General features: G+C 40.7%; 1 protein-coding gene across 5 annotated transcripts; it reads left to right on the top strand.

Moving 5' to 3' along the window:
* Positions 1 to 4,432: 4,432 nt before the first annotated feature.
* On the top strand, positions 4,433 to 17,893 carry hmg20a (high mobility group 20A). Of its 5 annotated transcripts, none has more exons than XM_046860128.1 (9): positions 4,441 to 4,723; positions 10,008 to 10,081; positions 10,970 to 11,182; positions 11,312 to 11,444; positions 11,720 to 11,757; positions 14,952 to 15,027; positions 15,406 to 15,621; positions 17,012 to 17,144; positions 17,452 to 17,893. In XM_046860128.1, exons 2-9 carry the CDS (start codon positions 10,016 to 10,018, stop codon positions 17,453 to 17,455), a joined length of 879 nt encoding a protein of 292 aa, XP_046716084.1. In that variant the 5' UTR covers positions 4,441 to 4,723; positions 10,008 to 10,015; the 3' UTR covers positions 17,456 to 17,893. The 5 variants fall into 5 exon arrangements, with proteins under 5 accessions (XP_046716086.1, XP_046716088.1, XP_046716084.1 ...); XM_046860127.1 differs by lacking the exon at positions 14,952 to 15,027 and adding an exon at positions 13,922 to 13,997; XM_046860131.1 differs by lacking the exon at positions 14,952 to 15,027 and adding an exon at positions 13,922 to 13,997 and having other exon boundaries at positions 4,442 to 4,723; positions 10,973 to 11,182.
* The last annotated feature ends 1,008 nt before the right edge of the window (positions 17,894 to 18,901 follow it).

Raw genomic sequence — 18,901 nt, 5'->3', positions numbered from 1 at the left:
CACTCACTTTTGTGAGTTAAGCAACACAAACTTTTGTCTATCTATTCTGTCTATCTTTTTGTCTTAATCTATTTTTCAGGTTTTTCTATTGTTCACTGCGATTCCTGAGTTGGTCATTTGAAGGCCGCCGTTAATGAGATTCTTGATGTCAAGGGCTGTCTCTTCCACTGAAAAGGATTCTGCAAACTTTTTGGAGTTCATCTCTATCTGTCTGTCTGTCTGTCCATCTGTCTCTCTCCCATTCTTTCCTGCTTTTGCTTGCTTTTGTTTGGGTCCTTCTTCATGAAACACTTGTCCTGCATGAGCTCCAGTCTGAGGTGCTACATTCCAGTGCCCTCTGCTGGACAAGAATTGGATTTTAGAATGGCATTTTACGGCTCGATAATGAAATGATGAAGTGATATTTCGAACACACACGTGGCAGAAAGTATCCGACTCCTCTGAACTCCCTGCTACGACCGGCTCATGAATTACACTGATTCTCAGTATTCAGAAAGGGAACAGTTTATCGTCCCTGATAATGTGCTGTTTTCATTTCCTCCACTCTTCTGGGAAGATGATCCGCTAGATTTTACAGTGTGAGTTGTGCTCATTAAAAATCGTGCATTTGAGATCGCTGACACTTTCCAGCCGTTATAAGAGAGACGTTCTAAAAGCTCAGAGACAGAGGGATTGAGATCTCGGGCTCGGTGCTAATCGGGTGAAGGAAACGCTATTCAAATTTGCCCTTTTTCTCTGGAACTGCAGCGACGTGCTCCTGACTTTGATGGATCGCCCCGGTTTCTCGCTCGCCGTCTGCCTCTCTCTCGGCGTTCCTAAATATCCATCGCTTTAATTATTCCTCTCGTTTCAGCCCGATTTATTTGGTGCTCTTTATTCGGTAGTAAATCACTCCAGCTATTAATTTTGAGGCTGAACACTGCAGCTGACTGTGCAACGCTTCGGTGTGCTATGGATCGCCTGTCTCACTCATACACACACACACACACACACACACACACACACAGTGTATAAAGTCAGTGGAACCAGTTGATCATATTGGACCGGTACATTACTTCCTAATTCTTTACTTTCATTGGCTAAATCAAGTGATGTATGTGTTTAACTCCGCCCCCTTTTTTGCCATTAGACGACACTTCAACCAATAAACAAGCAGAAAAAAATGCTACTCATTTCTTAATTGTGTGTTTATTCATACATTTAAGTATTTCAATATAAAACTCTATAAAACACTTCCCTATAAGTTTTTTGATGAACCGGGGGGGCGAGATTCGTCCCACGGGGGGATTCCTGTACACACATTACGACCTGAACTATCACAGTGCAGGTCTTTTATTGTTTTTCAAACACATGCACGTTAATTTTGCTTCCATGCAATAAATATAATGGTGTGATGATTTAATTTAATGAAAGAAATCTACAGGTGTAAAACTTTATTCACTTTGAAAGCTTGAAGATTTTCTACAAAAAAATTTCACGTTTGGACTCTAGAGAAACACACACGTGACGTTTTGTGTTCATGATAATTGTAATAGAAATCAGAGTTTAAGTCATTAATATTCTATTAATAGATCAGTGTGCTGAGAGTCACGTTGAGGTGATTAAGTAAAGAATCTTGTGATAAAAATGTTAACAGGAACATTAGAGTTACAATAAATCACTACTTCAGTACATTTGAAGGCAAAAACTTTTAATTGTACTGAAGTGAAAGTTTAAAGAGACACTTTTACTTGAATTAGAGTCACATTTGACTAAATGGATCGACTTTTTTCTCACTATGTTCTTCGTGTTCTTCATCCTGCACTGCCAAAAACTGTGAACACCTGAACATCACATTGGAACCCATTTTGCTGTGATATTAAGATGAATGGAGGCTTTTCTGTTGTTACTCATGTGTACCACATGCACATCTCTGAGAACTTTTTTTTTATTGAGCTGCAACCTGATTGGTTGAAAGAGTAAAAAAATTAATAAAAGAGCACTTTTCTGAAAACTTTTACCATTTTAAAAGCAACCTGCTGTGAAGAAAGAAATGCTGGTAGAAGGACTTTTTTTGAAAGTGGATGCATCTCCTTCCTCCTCAACCGCCCCGACTGAAAGTTGCATCCCACAGGATTGTATCCTGAGCAACAAAAAAAATAAACGTTAGCACGCGAAAGCAGCCTGAAGGTTTCCTCCGGAAGGACTGGGATTTAAATTCAACAAATGCATGATCACTGGATCAGAACCTTCCCACGTCGAAGCCACACGGTAACTTCAAGGTCTTTGGTGTCTATAAGCACTGCGTTTTAGCATCCGTGGTGTTTCTGTATCCTGAAAAAAATAAATGTAGGGGGTTTCAGAAACAGCAGGACGGTAATGCCGTGCTTTTTTTGGAGAAGGTCACTGCGATGACAGAACATCTGATCACTTTCATCCTGTCATTATCTATACACTTATTACAGACATCCTTACTCACATAGGAGCCGTTGATGATTAAGGGCCTTGCTCAGGGGCCCAGCATTCAATCTTATGTGTATAGCACTTTTAATAATGAAAATTGTCCCAATGCAGCTTTATAGTAATAAATAAATTACAACTATACATTTTCCATTCGTAAATTAGTCCCTATCATTTTATCCCTAATGGCCAACAGTGTACATGGAAAAACTTCCTGTGATGGTCTGAGGAAGACCAGATGATCAGGTGTCCTGCAATGATCCTGAATCGACTTATTTTTGAAGAAAACCTCAGCTAAGAATTCAATAACAGGAAGGTTACGATCCGAGATCATCACAATGGTTCTTTTTTAACTCGTAATTGTATTCACTGGAGAATTGGAGAAGAACGTGTGTAGGCTGGATTTCTGACGTGATTATGATGATGGATGGTTGCGGGGGTTTTCCCAGTGGCTAAATGAAGGTTTTATTATATCGCTAAGATTCTGCTTTTTTTCCTGTTAAATATTTAGAACCTCCGACTTGTTAAATCATTATAAGAAACCTTACTGGTGGTTTTGGTAGTGAATTTTGCCATAACGTGACAGATGTGCTGTAAAGAGTGAACCCAACATAAACATCTGTAATACAGCCTCCTTGTACACGTCCCAGGCAAGTCGTAACCGGTGAAGTGAAACCAGAAAAGCGTAACTGCTGTGAAATATATTAGCATTTATTAGACGCTAAATATTTGGAGCTTTGCTGCTCTCTAAGAGGCTGAGATATTGTTTCTGGGGAGATCATAAAAATGTTCCCTCAGACCACATGAATTAATTAGAGCTCTCAATCCTCCTCTTTTCCGCTTCCAGCCTCCACCCCTCTCCCTCGGCGCCTTCCTTTCATCTCGTTCATAATGAAGGAAGAAAGTAATTACGCTCGGAATGCTCTGGAAGTAAACGCAAGGCCCCTCGCATACATACTGTATATACATCCAGCATCAAAAGTATCTGGACACCTAGCGATCACGAGCCGAAACCTGCGCTTCTCTCGAACGTCTGAACGTAGGCTGTAAAGTTTCCTTTTAACTTTAATTGAAGGGTCTAAAGGTGTTTCATTACTGACTGGAACTTGTTGAAGAAGAAGCTGTGCCTGACTTTGTTCCCTTTTCCACCCCCCCTGACTTCAGGAGAGCACAGAGCAGACATTCTCCACTGATCAGGGATCCTCCATGGAGATCGTCAAGAACACCAAATTTCCTGGTGTTCATCTGGCGAAGAACTTCAACCTGGTCACTCACCAAGAAAGCCCATCTCCCTCCCCCCATCCTGACCATGTTCTACAGAGGGACCATTGAGAGCATCATGAGCAGCTGCATCACTGCCTGGTTTTGGGAACTGCACCATCTCGGATCGCAAGACCCTACAGAGGATAGTGAGAACAGCTGAGAAGATCATCAGAGTCTCTCTCTCTATCATGGACATTTACACCACACGCTGCATCCGCAAAGCAAACAGCAATGTGGACGACCCACATACCCCTCTCTTACACACACACACACACACACACACACACACACACACACACACACACACACACACCTCACACACACAGCATTGTGGACGACCCCACACACCCCTTATATATACACACACACACACACACACACCTCACACACACAGCATTGTGGACGACCACATAAATAATATTATTTATTAGTGCACATCTGTTTACATGCTGCTTTTTTGCACAACTTTTTGTGTTGTCATTTTGTGTTTATTTACAAGTACACTCCTGTATCCAGTTCTCTCCTGTACACTGTACTGTATAATACACAGGAGGTTTACAGGTGGCGCTATTTTGTGTTGTGTGTATTTGTACTACACTGTGTTTACAGACAAAAACACGGAATCATTTATGCCGCCTGGGGCGCCAAAGAGACCACAGCGCTTTCCCTCAGTGAGCTCGAGAAGAAGTCACCTCTCGCCTCACACACTCTCTAAGCGCTTTAATCCTTCCGCCGGGCACACTAGTTCCCACTAATGACGAATTTATATATCGTTAAACATCCGAAACAGTGTGTTGGTGTCAGTATGTAGAAGATAAATCATACGATACGACACAATAGGTCGCTATTTTGATAGAAGATGTTTGCTTTTTAACATGAATGAACCCAAGCGGACCGGAACACTTTTGATCTTCGTGCCTGTCGCGCTGTGATGACGTAACAACGCCTGGTTTTTGTATTGTTTTGGTCGCCTTGTCCAGGATCCAGTCTGAAAGTATTCGGTTTTTAGATCAAACTGCAGGTCAGTACGAGGATTTTTATTATAGAACAGAAGCTGCATTGTGGGTTTTTACACTAAAATATTAATATTATTGTGTAAGAGTGTGTGTGATAGTGGTAGATGTTTGGGTGATAAAAGTGCACACATCCTTCACTCAGGTACTGAAGTGCAGATTCTGATGTGTTTAAAGTTTCTGTAAAGAGTTAAAGTTCTGACTGCACTTTTTCACTCAAATTTAAGAAGTTTGGGCTCTGACACGTACTTCAGTAAAAACAGCCACCTGTTTTAGTGTCACGCTGAAAACTAAATCTCAGTAATACACAAATTAATATCTAATAAATGAATCCAGGCTGAAGATCCACCATATAGAACACAAGCAGAGAAAAGAAGAAGAAGATGATGATGATCAGGAATGTCTCAGTTCTCTGTCATGTTCTCATCACTGACTCCCTCTGTCTCATCCACATTAACCTCAGACTTCTCACTGCCTTCTGTCTGCTCATTGTGAGCTTCAGAAACTGGTCTGTGGTGTGAGAGAGAGAGGAGATGATCCACCAGCAGGAGAAAAACAGGTTGATGAGCTAAAAACGCCGCATTGAGAAGAACAAATATTGATGACGTCACCAACTAGTTTCAAACTAAAAGAATGTGATATAAGAAGCAGAAATTACAGATATTTGTGTAAAAAAAATATATATATTGAATGAAAGTAAAAAAGTTGTAATAAACAGTGTAGTAAAATACTGATACCAGAAAAATTTACTGAAGTATTTATACTTCATTACTTCCCTCCTCTAATAAGGAGTCTCTGACTTCACCGGTTCAGTCCCAATCTGCTGGATTTAATGTTCTAGTGCACTACAGAGGGCGCTTTATACTGTACAGAGTGGAGTGTCCTGTAGTGTCCTGTAGTGGAGTGTCCTGTAGTGGAGTGTAGTGTAGTGTCGTGTAGTGTAGTGTCCTGTGGTGTAGTGTGTGTGTAGTGTCCTGTAGTGTGAGTGTAGTGTAGTGTAGTGTCCTGTAGTGTCCTGTGGTGTGGTGTAGTGTAGTGTGGTGTGGTGTAGTGTGGTGTAGTGTAGTGTGGTGTGTAGTGTAGTGTCCTGTGGTGTAGTGTCCTGTAGTGTAGTGTATTGTCCTGTAGTGTAGTGTGTCCTGTAGTGTAGTGTCCTGTAGTGTCCTGTAGTGTAGTGTAGTGTCCTGTAGTGTCCTGTAGTGTCCTGTGGTGTAGTGTAGTGTCCTGTAGTGTAGTGTAGTGTGTCCTGTAGTGTGGTGTGGTGTAGTGTCCTGTGGTGTCCTGTAGTGTAGTGTCCTGTAGTGGTGTAGTGTCCTGTAGTGTAGTGTGTAGTGTAGTGTCCTGTAGTGTAGTGTAGTGTGGTGTAGTGTAGTGTCCTGTAGTGTAGTGTGTCCTGTAGTGTCCTGTAGTGTAGTGTGTGGTGTAGTGTGGTGTAGTGTAGTGTCCTGTAGTGTAGTGTGGTGTGGTGTGGTGTGGTGTCCTGTAGTGTAGTGTGGTGTGTAGTGTAGTGTGGTGTCCTGTAGTGTAGTGTGGTGTAGTGTGTAGTGTCCTGTGGTGTGGTGTAGTGTGGTGTAGTGTAGTGTGGTGTGGTGTGGTGTAGTGTGGTGTAGTGTGGTGTGGTGTGGTGTGGTGTGGTGTAGTGTAGTGTCCTGTAGTGTAGTGTAGTGTGGTGTCCTGTAGTGTGTAGTGTAGTGTAGTGTGTGGTGTAGTGTGAGTGTGGTGTAGTGTGGTGTAGTGTCCTGTGGTGTAGTGTAGTGTGGTGTGGTGTGGTGTAGTGTAGTGTAGTGTGTGGTGTAGTGTGTGGTGTGGTGTGTAGTGTGGTGTGGTGTGGTGTAGTGTGGTGTAGTGTAGTGTAGTGTAGTGTAGTGTGTAGTGTAGTGTAGTGTCCTGTAGTGTAGTGTCCTGTGGTGTAGTGTAGTGTGTGGTGTAGTGTAGTGTAGTGTCCTGTAGTGTCCTGTAGTGTAGTGTCCTGTAGTGTCCTGTGGTGTAGTGTAGTGTAGTGTAGTGTCCTGTAGTGTAGTGTAGTGTAGTGTAGTGTAGTGTAGTGTAGTGTGTCCTGTAGTGTAGTGTAGTGTGCAGTGTAGTGTCCTGTAGTGTAGTGTGTAGTGTAGTGTCCTGTAGTGTAGTGTAGTGTAGTGTAGGTGTAGTGTAGTGTAGTGTCCTGTAGTGTAGTGTGAGTGTAGTGTCCTGTAGTGTAGTGTGAGTGTAGTGTAGTGTGTCCTGTAGTGTAGTGTAGTGTAGTGTAGTGTAGTGTCCTGTAGTGCAGTGTAGTGTAGTGTCCTGTAGTGTAGTAGTGTAGTGTAGTGTAGTGTAGTGCAGTGTAGTGTAGTGTGTAGTGTAGTGTAGTGTCCTGTAGTGTAGTGTAGTGTAGTGTCCTGTAGTGTGTAGTGTCCTGTGGTGTAGTGTAGTGTCGTGTCCTGTAGTGTAGTGTCGTGTCCTGTAGTGTAGTGTAGTGGTGTAGTGTAGTGTAGTGTAGTGTAGTGTCCTGTAGTGTAGTGTAGTGTAGTGTCCTGTAGTGTAGTGTAGTGTCCTGTGAGTGTAGTGTCCTGTAGTGTAGTGTGTAGTGTCCTGTAGTGGTGTAGTGTAGTGTCCTGTAGTGTAGTGTAGTGTCCTGTAGTGTAGTGTAGTGTCCTGTAGTGTCCTGTAGTGTCCTGTAGTGTCCTGTAGTGTCCTGTAGTGTCGTGTAGTGTAGTGTAGTGTAGTGTAGTGTAGTGTCCTGTAGTGTGGTGTAGTGTAGTGTAGTGTCCTGTAGTGTAGTGTAGTGTAGTGTCCTGTAGTGTAGTGTAGTGTAGTGTAGTGTAGTGTCCTGTAGTGTAGTGTCCTGTAGTGTAGTGTAGTTTAGTGTCCTGTAGTGTAGTGTAGTGTTCTGTAGTGTAGTGTAGTGTAGTGTCCTGTAGTGTAGTGTCCTGTAGTGTAGTGTAGTGTAGTGTCCTGTAGTGTAGTGTAGTGTAGTGTAGTGTCCTGTAGTGTAGTGTCCTGTAGTGTAGTGTCCTGTAGTGTCCTGTAGTGTAGTGTCCTGCAGTGTAGTGTAGTGTAGTGTCCTGTAGTGTAGTGTAGTGTAGTGTAGTGTCCTGTAGTGTCCTGTAGTGTAGTGTAGTGTAGTGTAGTGTCCTGTAGTGTAGTGTAGTGTAGTGTCCTGTAGTGTAGTGTCCTGTAGTGTGTGTAGTGTAGTGTAGTGCAGTGTAGTGTCCTGTAGTGTAGTGTCCTGTGGTGTAGTGTAGTGTCAGTGTAGTGTAGTGTAGTGTCCTGTAGTGTAGTGTAGTGTAGTGTAGTGTCCTGTAGTGTAGTGTAGTGTAGTGTCCTGGTGTAGTGTAGTGTCCTGTAGTGTAGTGTAGTGTCCTGTAGTGTAGTGTAGTGTAGTGTAGTGTAGTGTCCTGTAGTGTCCTGTAGTGTAGTGTAGTGTCCTGTAGTGTAGTGTAGTGTAGTGTCCTGTAGTGTAGTGTCCTGTAGTGTAGTGTAGTGTAGTGTCCTGTAGTGTCCTGTAGTGTAGTGTGGTGTAGTGTCCTGTAGTGTAGTGTAGTGTAGTGTAGTGCAGTGTAGTGTAGTGTCCTGTAGTGTAGTGTCCTGTAGTGTAGTGTCCTGTAGTGTAGTGTAGTGTGTGTAGTGTCCTGTAGTGTCCTGTAGTGTAGTGTCCTGTAGTGTCCTGTAGTGTAGTGTAGTGTAGTGTAGTGTCCTGTGGTGTAGTGTAGTGTAGTGTAGTGTGGTGTAGTGTGGTGTAGTGTGTAGTGTGGTGTGAGTGTAGTGTCCTGTAGTGTAGTGTAGTGTAGTGTCCTGTAGTGTAGTGTAGTGTCCTGTAGTGTCCTGTAGTGTCCTGTAGTGTAGTGTAGTGTAGTGTAGTGTAGTGTAGTGTAGTGTAGAGTGTAGTGTAGTGTAGTGTCCTGTAGTGTAGTGTAGTGTAGTGTCCTGTAGTGTAGTGTAGTGTAGTGTCCTGTAGTGTCCTGTAGTGTAGTGTAGTGTAGTGTAGTGTAGTGTCCAGTGTAGTGTAGTGTAGTGTAGTGTCCTGTAGTGTAGTGTAGAGGTGTTTAGGACACCGCCGAGCAGGGAGGCGTTTACTGTGTCGTGTTTAAACCTTGTGTTTGTTCAGAACTAAATTTTTCTGTTGTCAAAAAAAAAACACATTCCCTATACAGATTTAGTGTTTAGTTATCTCAGTCCTTCATGAATAGTAAAAAAATATATTTCTTATAAACATGCATGACATAATGCTGTGTGTTGGGCTGCAGCTATCGATTATTTTAGTAATTGAGAACTTTACTGATTATTTCAACGATTTTTTTCTTACTGCAAAAGAAATACTAAAAAACCTGAAGAACACACAAGAACATCGGTGAAAACTAAACACTTTTAGTGCCTTTAATTCCCATATTACATATAAATACACATATAAATACACATAAAAATACACAAAAATACACATATAAATACACATATAAATACACATAAAAATACACATAAAAATACACATATAAATACATAAAAATACATATAAATACACATATAAATACACATATAAATACACATATAAATACATAAAAATACACATATAAATACACATATAAATACACATATAAATACATAAAAATACACATATAAATACACATAAAAATACACATATAAATACACATAAAAATACATATAAATACATAAAAATACACAAAAATACACATATAAATACACATAAAAATACACATATAAATACACATATAAATACACATATAAATACACATAAAAATACACATATAAATACACATAAAAATACACATATAAATACATAAAAATACACATATAAATACATAAAAATACACATATAAATACATAAAAATACACATATAAATACATAAAAATACACAAAAATACACATATAAATACACAAAAATACACATATAAATACATAAAAATACACATATAAATACATAAAAATACACATATAAATACATTTTAAATTGCTTTTAAAAAAGTAAAATAGTACTACAACAACATACATCAAAGTAACGTTAATAAAAAACGAATAATAAAACTATAAGGTTGCGTTTATGCTCGAGTTCGAGTTAAACTACAGCTCCAGCAGGACGTAAACACCTTTACAGTCTTCTTGAGGGATTTGTGTTTTTTTTTTAAACACCACCTTCTCACTATATTATCTATATTTCTCATATTCTCTTAGATTGTTCACTTCTTCACGCTTTTACTCGATGCACTGTATCAGGTGTTCTTTTCACTGAAAGCTGTATTCTGCATGTCAACATTCCGTCCTTCTCTTTGGCCTGAATCTTCTCCTCATATATGTTTCAGGAGGAGTGATGGAAGAGCAGAGCGCCTCTCCCGGAGTCAACACCGATAACGGCAGCCAGAAGAATGGAGACGAGGTAACGTTCTACACGAGATCAAATGAACATGTGGAAAGTGCTTATAAGTAGCGTATTGGAGAAACAGGCCTTTATTAACCTCTGTAATACAGAGACCAGGATTCAGATTTATATAATGTGTACAGCCTGCAGTATTATTGTTATAGTCATTTAGAAAACATTCCGTTACGTGTAAGAAAATAAGTAAATACATAAATAAAGTTTAAAAAAAAGGTAATTTCTCAGTTACAGTGTGCAAAGTGTAATACTACACTATATTAGTGCTGTACAGTAATATATATATATACATACAGCAATCAGGCATGACGTTATAACATTTAAACTTTGACATCATGACAACTTTATAACATTGACATTCTAACACATGGCTCCTGTTAGTGGGTGGATTTATTTATTAGGCAGCAGGTGAACATTTTGTGCTCAAACTTGATGTTAGAAGCAGTAAAAATTTGCGTAAGGATTTGAGTGAGTTCTAGACGTCTAGACGTCTGGGTCAGAGCATCTCCAAAACTGCAGCTCTTGTGAGATGTTCCTGGTCTGCAGTGGTCAGAATCTATCAAAAGTGCTCCAAGGAAGGAACAGTAGTGAACCAGCTACAGAATTCCTTGTCAGAGTTCTTTCACAGTGTGGATTCTTCAGTACTAATGTACAATGTTGAAATTAATCCACCTAAAAACAAACCAGAGAAGCAGAAGGTGTGTCCAAACGTTTAACTGTAAACTTTGGCCCTCTTTCTCTCTCTCTCCCTCTCTCTCTCTCTCCTCCCTCTCTCCCTCCCTCTCTCTCCTCTCTCTCTCTCTCCTCTATCTCTCTCTCTTTTCCTTTCTCTCTCTCTCTCTCTCTCTCTCTCTCTCTCTCTCTCTCTCTCTCTCTCTCTCTCTCGACCAGCAGAAGCCACGCAGGAGCAGCTGGACCAAAGGGAGGAAGAGGAAGAAGCCGATGAAGGACAGCAACGCGCCTAAAGCCCCGTTAACGGGGTACGTGCGGTTCATGAACGATCGGCGGGAGCAGCTCAGGGCTGAGAGACCGGACGTTCCCTTCCCAGAGATCACCAGGATGCTGGGGAACGAGTGGAGCAAACTGCCCCCTGAGGAGAAACAGGTCAGTTTTTGATCCCACACTCAGGCGTATCATTCTGCTCTCTCACGACTCCTGCTGGTCACCGAGATGATCATTTTAGAACATCTTTCAGTCCGAGACTAATCCATCTTTCTTTCTCTTTCTCTGAAGCGCTACCTGGACGAGGCAGAGAAGGATAAGGAGCGTTACATGAGGGAGCTGGAGAAGTATCAGCAGACAGAAGCGTATAAGCATTTCAAGAGGAAGGTGCAGGAGAAGCAGAAGGGAAAGCGTCTCCGAGCAGGTATATATATACGCACACACACACACACACACACACACACACACAGTATACCAGTGCTACATCACCACTTTCCCACACACGTCCCAGGAGAAAAAAGGGTTAGTAGTAACCCGAGTTCAAGTGAAGGGAAGTTTCATGTTGTTGAGACATTCAACACAAGTTTGTGGTAAAAGTTGGCGGAAGAACAAGTCCGGTGTCCCAATACTTTTGGCTGTGTAATGTATGTAGCTCTGAGCACCATTTCTCCAACTCTCTCTGTGTTCTCTGTGTAACAGATGTGGGCCGGCAGGCTGCCAGAGAAGCTCTTCATGAGGTAAGACAAGCTGGAGCTGAACCCACAAAGGCACTTTGTCCGAGCAGAACAGAGCGTCTGCCCTGACCGAACCCTTCTCTTCACAGCTTCAGGAAGCTCGGCTTTCAGATGATGATTAGCTGAACCGAGCACTTAAAGATCCGGTTGATTGTTGGAACTATCGGCTATCTGTCCACTGTCATTACAAGAGCGGCCCCTGGAGGCAAATCACTGACACCACGTGATGTTTGTTTTTACACGTGAGACTGCGTGCTGCACAGAGAGCACTATATTATATTTATTATTTATAATTCATTATGTGAGAATCAGGGAAGAGGTCAGACAGGAGCTCGGTGGTGAAGAGGTGCTGGATGATTGGTGATGATTGAACTAGTGATAGTTCAGAAGTGATAAGGGAGACAGATAGAAAGGTTCTTGGTATGACATAGGAACGACAGACTAGTTCAAGGTGGAGGTTGGACTGCATCAAGGATCGGCTCTGAGCCCTTTCCTGTTTGCAGTGGTGATGGACAGGGAGAGTGTGTTAGAGAAGTGGAAAAAAAAGAGTGGAGGCAGGGTGGAGTGGGTGGAGAAGAGTGATAGCAGGAGTGATTAGTGATAGAAGAGTATCTGTGAGAGTGAAAGGAAAGTTTATAGGACTGTGGTGAGACCTGAGATGTTGTATGGATTAGAGACAGTGGCATTGAGTAAAAGACAGGAGGTGGAGCTGGAGGTAGCAGAGCTGAAGATGTTGAGGGTTATGGATGTTTTGAGGAAAGACATGCAGGTGGTGTGAAAGAGGCAGATGAAGAGGACAGGGGGGATGGAGACGGATGATCCGCTGTGGGGACCCCTAGTGGGAGAAGCTGAAAGAAGATGATGATGATTTATAATTAATTAATAATCTAATTATATTCATTAATTAATATATTTATATTTATTTCTTTTAGCACATTTTCATTATTCAGTATTGTTTTTTTAGCCAGTAAACATTTTAAAATCTATGGGTTGATTAATTGGTTCTTGGCAAGTTCGATCCAACCTCGCAATCAGTATCAGTAAAATCCACTATCTGTCGTCATCTACTCCAAAACAAACTCAAACGCCCTGCACCTGCATTTAGAAACCTGTTTCAGATTAGAGCTGCTGTTATCAATTATTTTAGAAGTCGAGTATTCTACCGATTATGCCATCGATTAATCGAGTAATCGGATAAGAATTTCTTTTTCTTTATTTAAGAGCAACACTAAATATACAAAAGAAAATAAGGCAGGTCTCTTAAAATAACCAAGTAATTTGTTTCTATTGCTTATATTGCTATCCGTTGAAACTAAACCCATCTGTGTTTATTTGCCATATTACCAAATTATCAAAATGTGAAAACATATATATATATATATAAATTCCCAAACGTTGGAAAATTTTCTTTGGCCTGAATCGTTTTAGCACTATTTTGCTGTCGGCTATCGGCAAAAACCAATACAGATAGTTATTCCTGGTTGCATTATCTTGTACGTGAGTGCCCTCTAGAGGTGAATCACTAATGCCACGTGCTGTTTATTTGATGATGGGTTTTTTTTATTCATTTTGGATGAGACTATTTGTTTCAGTTGGAAGACACTTCACTTCACTTGAGCTTAGAGACCCAAACCTGTTCTGGCATGACAATGCCCCTGTGCACAAATCCAGCTCCATAAAGATCTGATTTCCATGGGTTCGAGTTGAAGATCTCCTGCTGTAGCACTTTTGGGATTGACTTCCTCACCTTTTCATCTACATCAGTACCTGACTTTACTATCATACTCTTAGCTGAATTAACGTAAATCTCCAGCACGGGAAGTGAGGTGAGTCGCCTCTAGAGGCCGCTCTTGTACTGTATAACGCGACCAGGAAAAACTATCAGTATGGATTTTTGCCGATAGTCGCCAGTCTCTGGTTATTTTAACAGCAAATGGGGACTTAATAGGAATTAGATGTTAAAAAAGCAAATTTGTTGATGCTTAGGTACAAGTGAGGATAGAAATGTTTATATAGTTAATCTTATAAATAAATATTGATCAATAAGGATTTTTGATTGATTTAGATTTTTGATTTTTTTTATCGTTTTTAAAAGCATACACTTCCTGCTATACAAGACAATGATAGATGACAATGGCTGATATTCCAAAGTCTCTTTCTCTATCAGAATGATGGAGGTCTGAAGGATCGCTCAGTGTTTGATATTCCAATCTTCACTGAGGAGTTTCTCAACCACAGCAAAGGTGATTTATTCTGCTTTCTATTTTCTTTTCTGTTTTTTTTCTGTTATAAGTAGGGCTATTGATTATTTTATTAATCGAGTAATCAGAATAAGAAGTACTTTTTCTTTATAAAAGAGCAACACTGTAATAATAAATATACTGAGAGAGAAAATTATATATATATATATATAAATTCCCAAACGTTGGAAAATTTTCTTTGGCCTGAATCGTTTTAGCACTATTTTGCTGTCGGCTATCGGCAAAAACCAATACAGATAGTTATTCCTGGTTGCATTATCTTGTACGTGAGTGCCCTCTAGAGGTGAATCACTAATGCCACGTGCTGTTTATTTGATGATGGGTTTTTTTTATTCATTTTGGATGAGACTATTTGTTTCAGTTGGAAGACACTTCACTTCACTTGAGCTTAGAGACCCAAACCTGTTCTGGCATGACAATGCCCCTGTGCACAAAGCCAGCTCCATAAAGATCTGATTTCCATGGGTTCGAGTTGAAGATCTCCTGCTGTAGCACTTTTGGGATTGACTTCCTCACCTTTTCATCTACATCAGTACCTGACTTTACTATCATACTCTTAGCTGAATTAACGTAAATCTCCAGCACGGGAAGTGAGGTGAGTCGCCTCTAGAGGCCGCTCTTGTACTGTATAACGCGACCAGGAAAAACTATCAGTATGGATTTTTGCCGATAGTCGCCAGTCTCTGGTTATTTTAACAGCAAATGGGGACTTAATAGGAATTAGATGTTAAAAAAGCAAATTTGTTGATGCTTAGGTACAAGTGAGGATAGAAATGTTTATATAGTTAATCTTATAAATAAATATTGATCAATAAGGATTTTTGATTGATTTAGATTTTTGATTTTTTTTATCGTTTTTAAAAGCATACACTTCCTGCTATACAAGACAATGATAGATGACAATGGCTGATATTCCAAAGTCTCTTTCTCTATCAGAATGATGGAGGTCTGAAGGATCGCTCAGTGTTTGATATTCCAATCTTCACTGAGGAGTTTCTCAACCACAGCAAAGGTGATTTATTCTGCTTTCTATTTTCTTTTCTGTTTTTTTTCTGTTATAAGTAGGGCTATTGATTATTTTATTAATCGAGTAATCAGAATAAGAAGTACTTTTTCTTTATAAAAGAGCAACACTGTAATAATAAATATACTGAGAGAGAGAAAATTATATATATATATATATATATATATATATATATATATATATATATATATATATATTAGATGCAGTCCAATGTTCTTGAAGTCACAGAAAAGTGTGTGTAGGCGTACATCTGTGTGAGTGTGTGTGTGTGTGTGTGTGTGTGTGTGTGTGTGTGTGTGTGTGTGTGTGTGTGAGTGTGTGTGTGTCGGCGTCCCCCTGTAAGCTCCTTGCACGTTTGTTTCTCAGCGCGCGAGGCAGAGCTGCGGCAGTTGCGCAAGACCAACATGGAGTACGAGGAGAGGAACGCAGCGCTGCAGAAACACGTGGAGAGCATGCGCAGCGCTGTGGACCGCCTGGAGGGAGACGTGATGCAGGAGCGCACCCGCAGCAGCCTGCTGCAACAACACCTGGACCAGCTGCGCTCGGCGCTCACACACAGCTTCTCCAGCGTCCCGCTGCCTGGTAACACACACAGTTTAGACTTTGGACTTCTTTTTATGAGTTCCTTAGCAGCTCCTGGTTCCACAACGTCATCTGACTGTAAAAGACTGTAGAAAGATCATCAGTCATAATCACACACTCCAGTGCTCATGTTAGTTCTCACTCTCCAGTGTTCTGTAGTGTTTAAAGACTATAATCACACTCTTGATGTCACCCAAATGAGGATGAGGTTCTGCTTTTGAGTCTGGTTTCTCTCAAGGTTTCTTCCTCAGAACATCTAAGGGAGTTTTTCCTTCACCACAGACTCCATGCTGCTCATTAGGGATAAACACACACCATTCACCTTCACTGGTAAAATTCTGTAAAGCTGCTTTGAGACAATGTGTGTTGTGAATAGAAATAAACTTCACCTTGAAACACACACACACACACACACACACAGTTTGATTATCCCAAGATTGACCTTTCTGATCGGCTTTTCCTCGAAAACTGTGAACGCGTGGAAGAAAAACGTGTTTTCAGGTTGATCCGCATCAGCGTGGTCGTGGCTTTGGAAAGGTGCAGCTCACTATAGAAGATCTCACCTGCGTTTTAGAGCACAAAAAAGCCGTGAGGTGAACAGAACCGAGCTCAGAGACAGGATTGTGCAGAAACAGGTCTGGAGAAAAGGTTAGGAGTCTGAACATGTACTCGGTGGATTCATTTATTTAGTAGAGGCAGTCAAAAAAAAATAAAAAAGAGAAAAATACCAAAATGACCACAAAGTTCTTATCGAAAGTGTGGTCCAACCTGGTCTTTTATCGGTGCCGAGACACACGTACATGTTCCTTCTGTCCCTATGCAACAAACCGTCACTACTCATTTAGATTTAATAAAAGAACCAGCATTCTCTCAATCCATACTCTAACCCCATGTGATTCCGTCTGGACTGCGGCTCAGTGCGGTGGAATAAATACGACGCTCTGCGACTCATCATACAGACAGTTCACTTTTATTTCTTCAGTTCAGACAGACAGCAAATAATCAGTTCTCATACTGACTTCTAACACACGCCTTTGAAGTGTGAACGAGAAGAAAAGATGAAAGACGCTCTTTTCCTGTTGTGTCTGCAGGAGGACGCAGCTCTACCTCTGCCATGTTAATCTCGTATGAGAAACAGTTTAGTAACGAGAAATTGATCTACATCAAAATATTGGGTACAAATGTGTTAATAATTATATATAAGGACCATTTTTTACCAAATGATTTTTCTTTTCTTATTTTTACATCAATGCATCACGTCATCACATATCAGTGATGTCCTGTGTGTGTCAACGAGAAAGATTTGGCTCTTCAAATGTCCACTGCTTTAAGAGAGCTGTGCAATCTGCTCTATAGCGCCCCCTTGTGTCACTGTGCTGTGTTTCTTCAGGCAGCGGAGAGACAGCCAGTCTGGACTCCATCGATTCCTACATGAAGAAGCTCCACAGCATCGTGATGTCCAACCCTCAGGAGCACGAGCACCTCATTAGCTTGGTGCGAGACGTGGTCACGTGCCTCGACAGGTAACAATCACTGTGATATCACCGCTTTAATCCCAAACACCTGCTCATGTATTACTGCAGTAATCCGCTTCAGAATTAACGCCACCTTCAGGTAAAGTTTTAACATCGCTCGTGGTTACATAATGATTTTCTCTTGTGGGGTTTTATTTGAGCCTGTAATTATAACACGTGTAATCAGCTTTTTTTGTATCACGAAGGGAAGAAGGGAAGGGTATTCTTCATCCTTTTTAGCGCTTACCGGATTAGCCGCTAGGCTTCGGGATTAGCGTACTTTAACAAGTGTGTGTTTTTGTGTTTCCTTTCACAGGTAATGGACGAGTCCTGATCGGAACGCCGCGCTGCCAAATCCCTGATTCTCCACCGTATCTCCCGTCTTAATCTTTTCATTTTTTATGACTTGCTTTAGTTCTCACGGTTCTTCAAACAACGATTATTTATTTTCTAGTGCCATTTTTTTCCCCTCTGATATTTTCTTCCTCTCTAGTAGCTAACAATCGGTATTTATCAATGCCTACTCTTTATTTTTTTATAGGAAAGACAGGAAATGGGTCGAAAAGTTGATTCGCTTCTGTTTCTTTGTTCTGTTTGTCTCGATTTTAGATATAAAAAAAAAAAGAAACGATCTTTTATATTTCACTTTCTCGAGTTTCCGCCGTAGTTCCACGTGTTTGTGTTGTTTTCCATTCGCCTCTGTGCTGGCGTTACGTACGTGTGTGAACTCATCCATCAATAAATTGCATTTACAGTAAGATTTTTTATGTTTGTGGATTTTCTTCTTCTTGTTTTCTCTTGATTTTGACACCAAAGTATGAATTTGCTCGCGATCCCAACAGAACAGTTTCCTCGCGTTCACGACATTATCGCAGCAAAAACTCGCTTTTCTCCTCATCACGACTCCGTGTTCCCGAAATAACAAAAGTAGGGCCTTCATGAAGAATCGCACATTTGCGCCTGTTTTAAACGTATCTCAGGCGAACACTTTAAACTTTTAATACTCTAATCAACACACACATAAACAGATACCGAACTCAACATGGAGCATGGAGACGAAATATTTCTGTAAAGGTTTTAAAATCATTACGGTGTTTTAAATGACAGAAATCTTCGGGAAAACAAACTGTTGCTACGTTTCCACACGGACGGTTTTAATCGCCGGACATTGGTGTCGATTCGAGATTCGGCGCAGCAGGAAAACAAATGCTCAGGGATCAAAAACGATTGTTTAGCGTTTATTTTTATATTTTATATAATAAGCGCGAGTCGCGTTTAAGGTTTTACTTTCGCCTCTTTCATTTATTTATTTACATTCTCAATACAAACAGTCAAACAAAAACTCGCTGCGTTAATAAAACCAGCAATGTTAATAGAATTTGCGTTTTGACAGTTTCCACCTGAAAAAAACTTTTTCCCCGTGATTTCAACATTAATTGTTTTCTTGTGATCTCGACATAAAGAACGTCGTTTCCTCGCGATCGGTTTTTACGTTAATCAGGGACTTGTCTGAGAGTGAAGCCAGAAGGAAAGATTTTCACGACGTACGACCTCTTAGGACTTGTTTTTAAATGTTAGTGGGGGGAAAAAACAAAATGAAGAAGAGCAGTTCAGTTTGCTTTAATCTTCACACGTGTGACGAGGAAAAAGGTGATGTTTTATTTCACGTGTATTTTCCGTATCGGTGCAGTACTTTTCTGACACAAACCCAAAAATGATTGCAGGAACAAATAAAAGAAAAGTTAGTTTTTTAGACTTAGACCCAG

The sequence above is a fragment of the Silurus meridionalis genome, chromosome 10 (genome assembly GCF_014805685.1).
Source record: "Silurus meridionalis isolate SWU-2019-XX chromosome 10, ASM1480568v1, whole genome shotgun sequence".
NCBI lineage: Eukaryota > Metazoa > Chordata > Actinopteri > Siluriformes > Siluridae > Silurus > Silurus meridionalis.
This window is presented reverse-complemented; position numbering and strand designations above follow the sequence as displayed.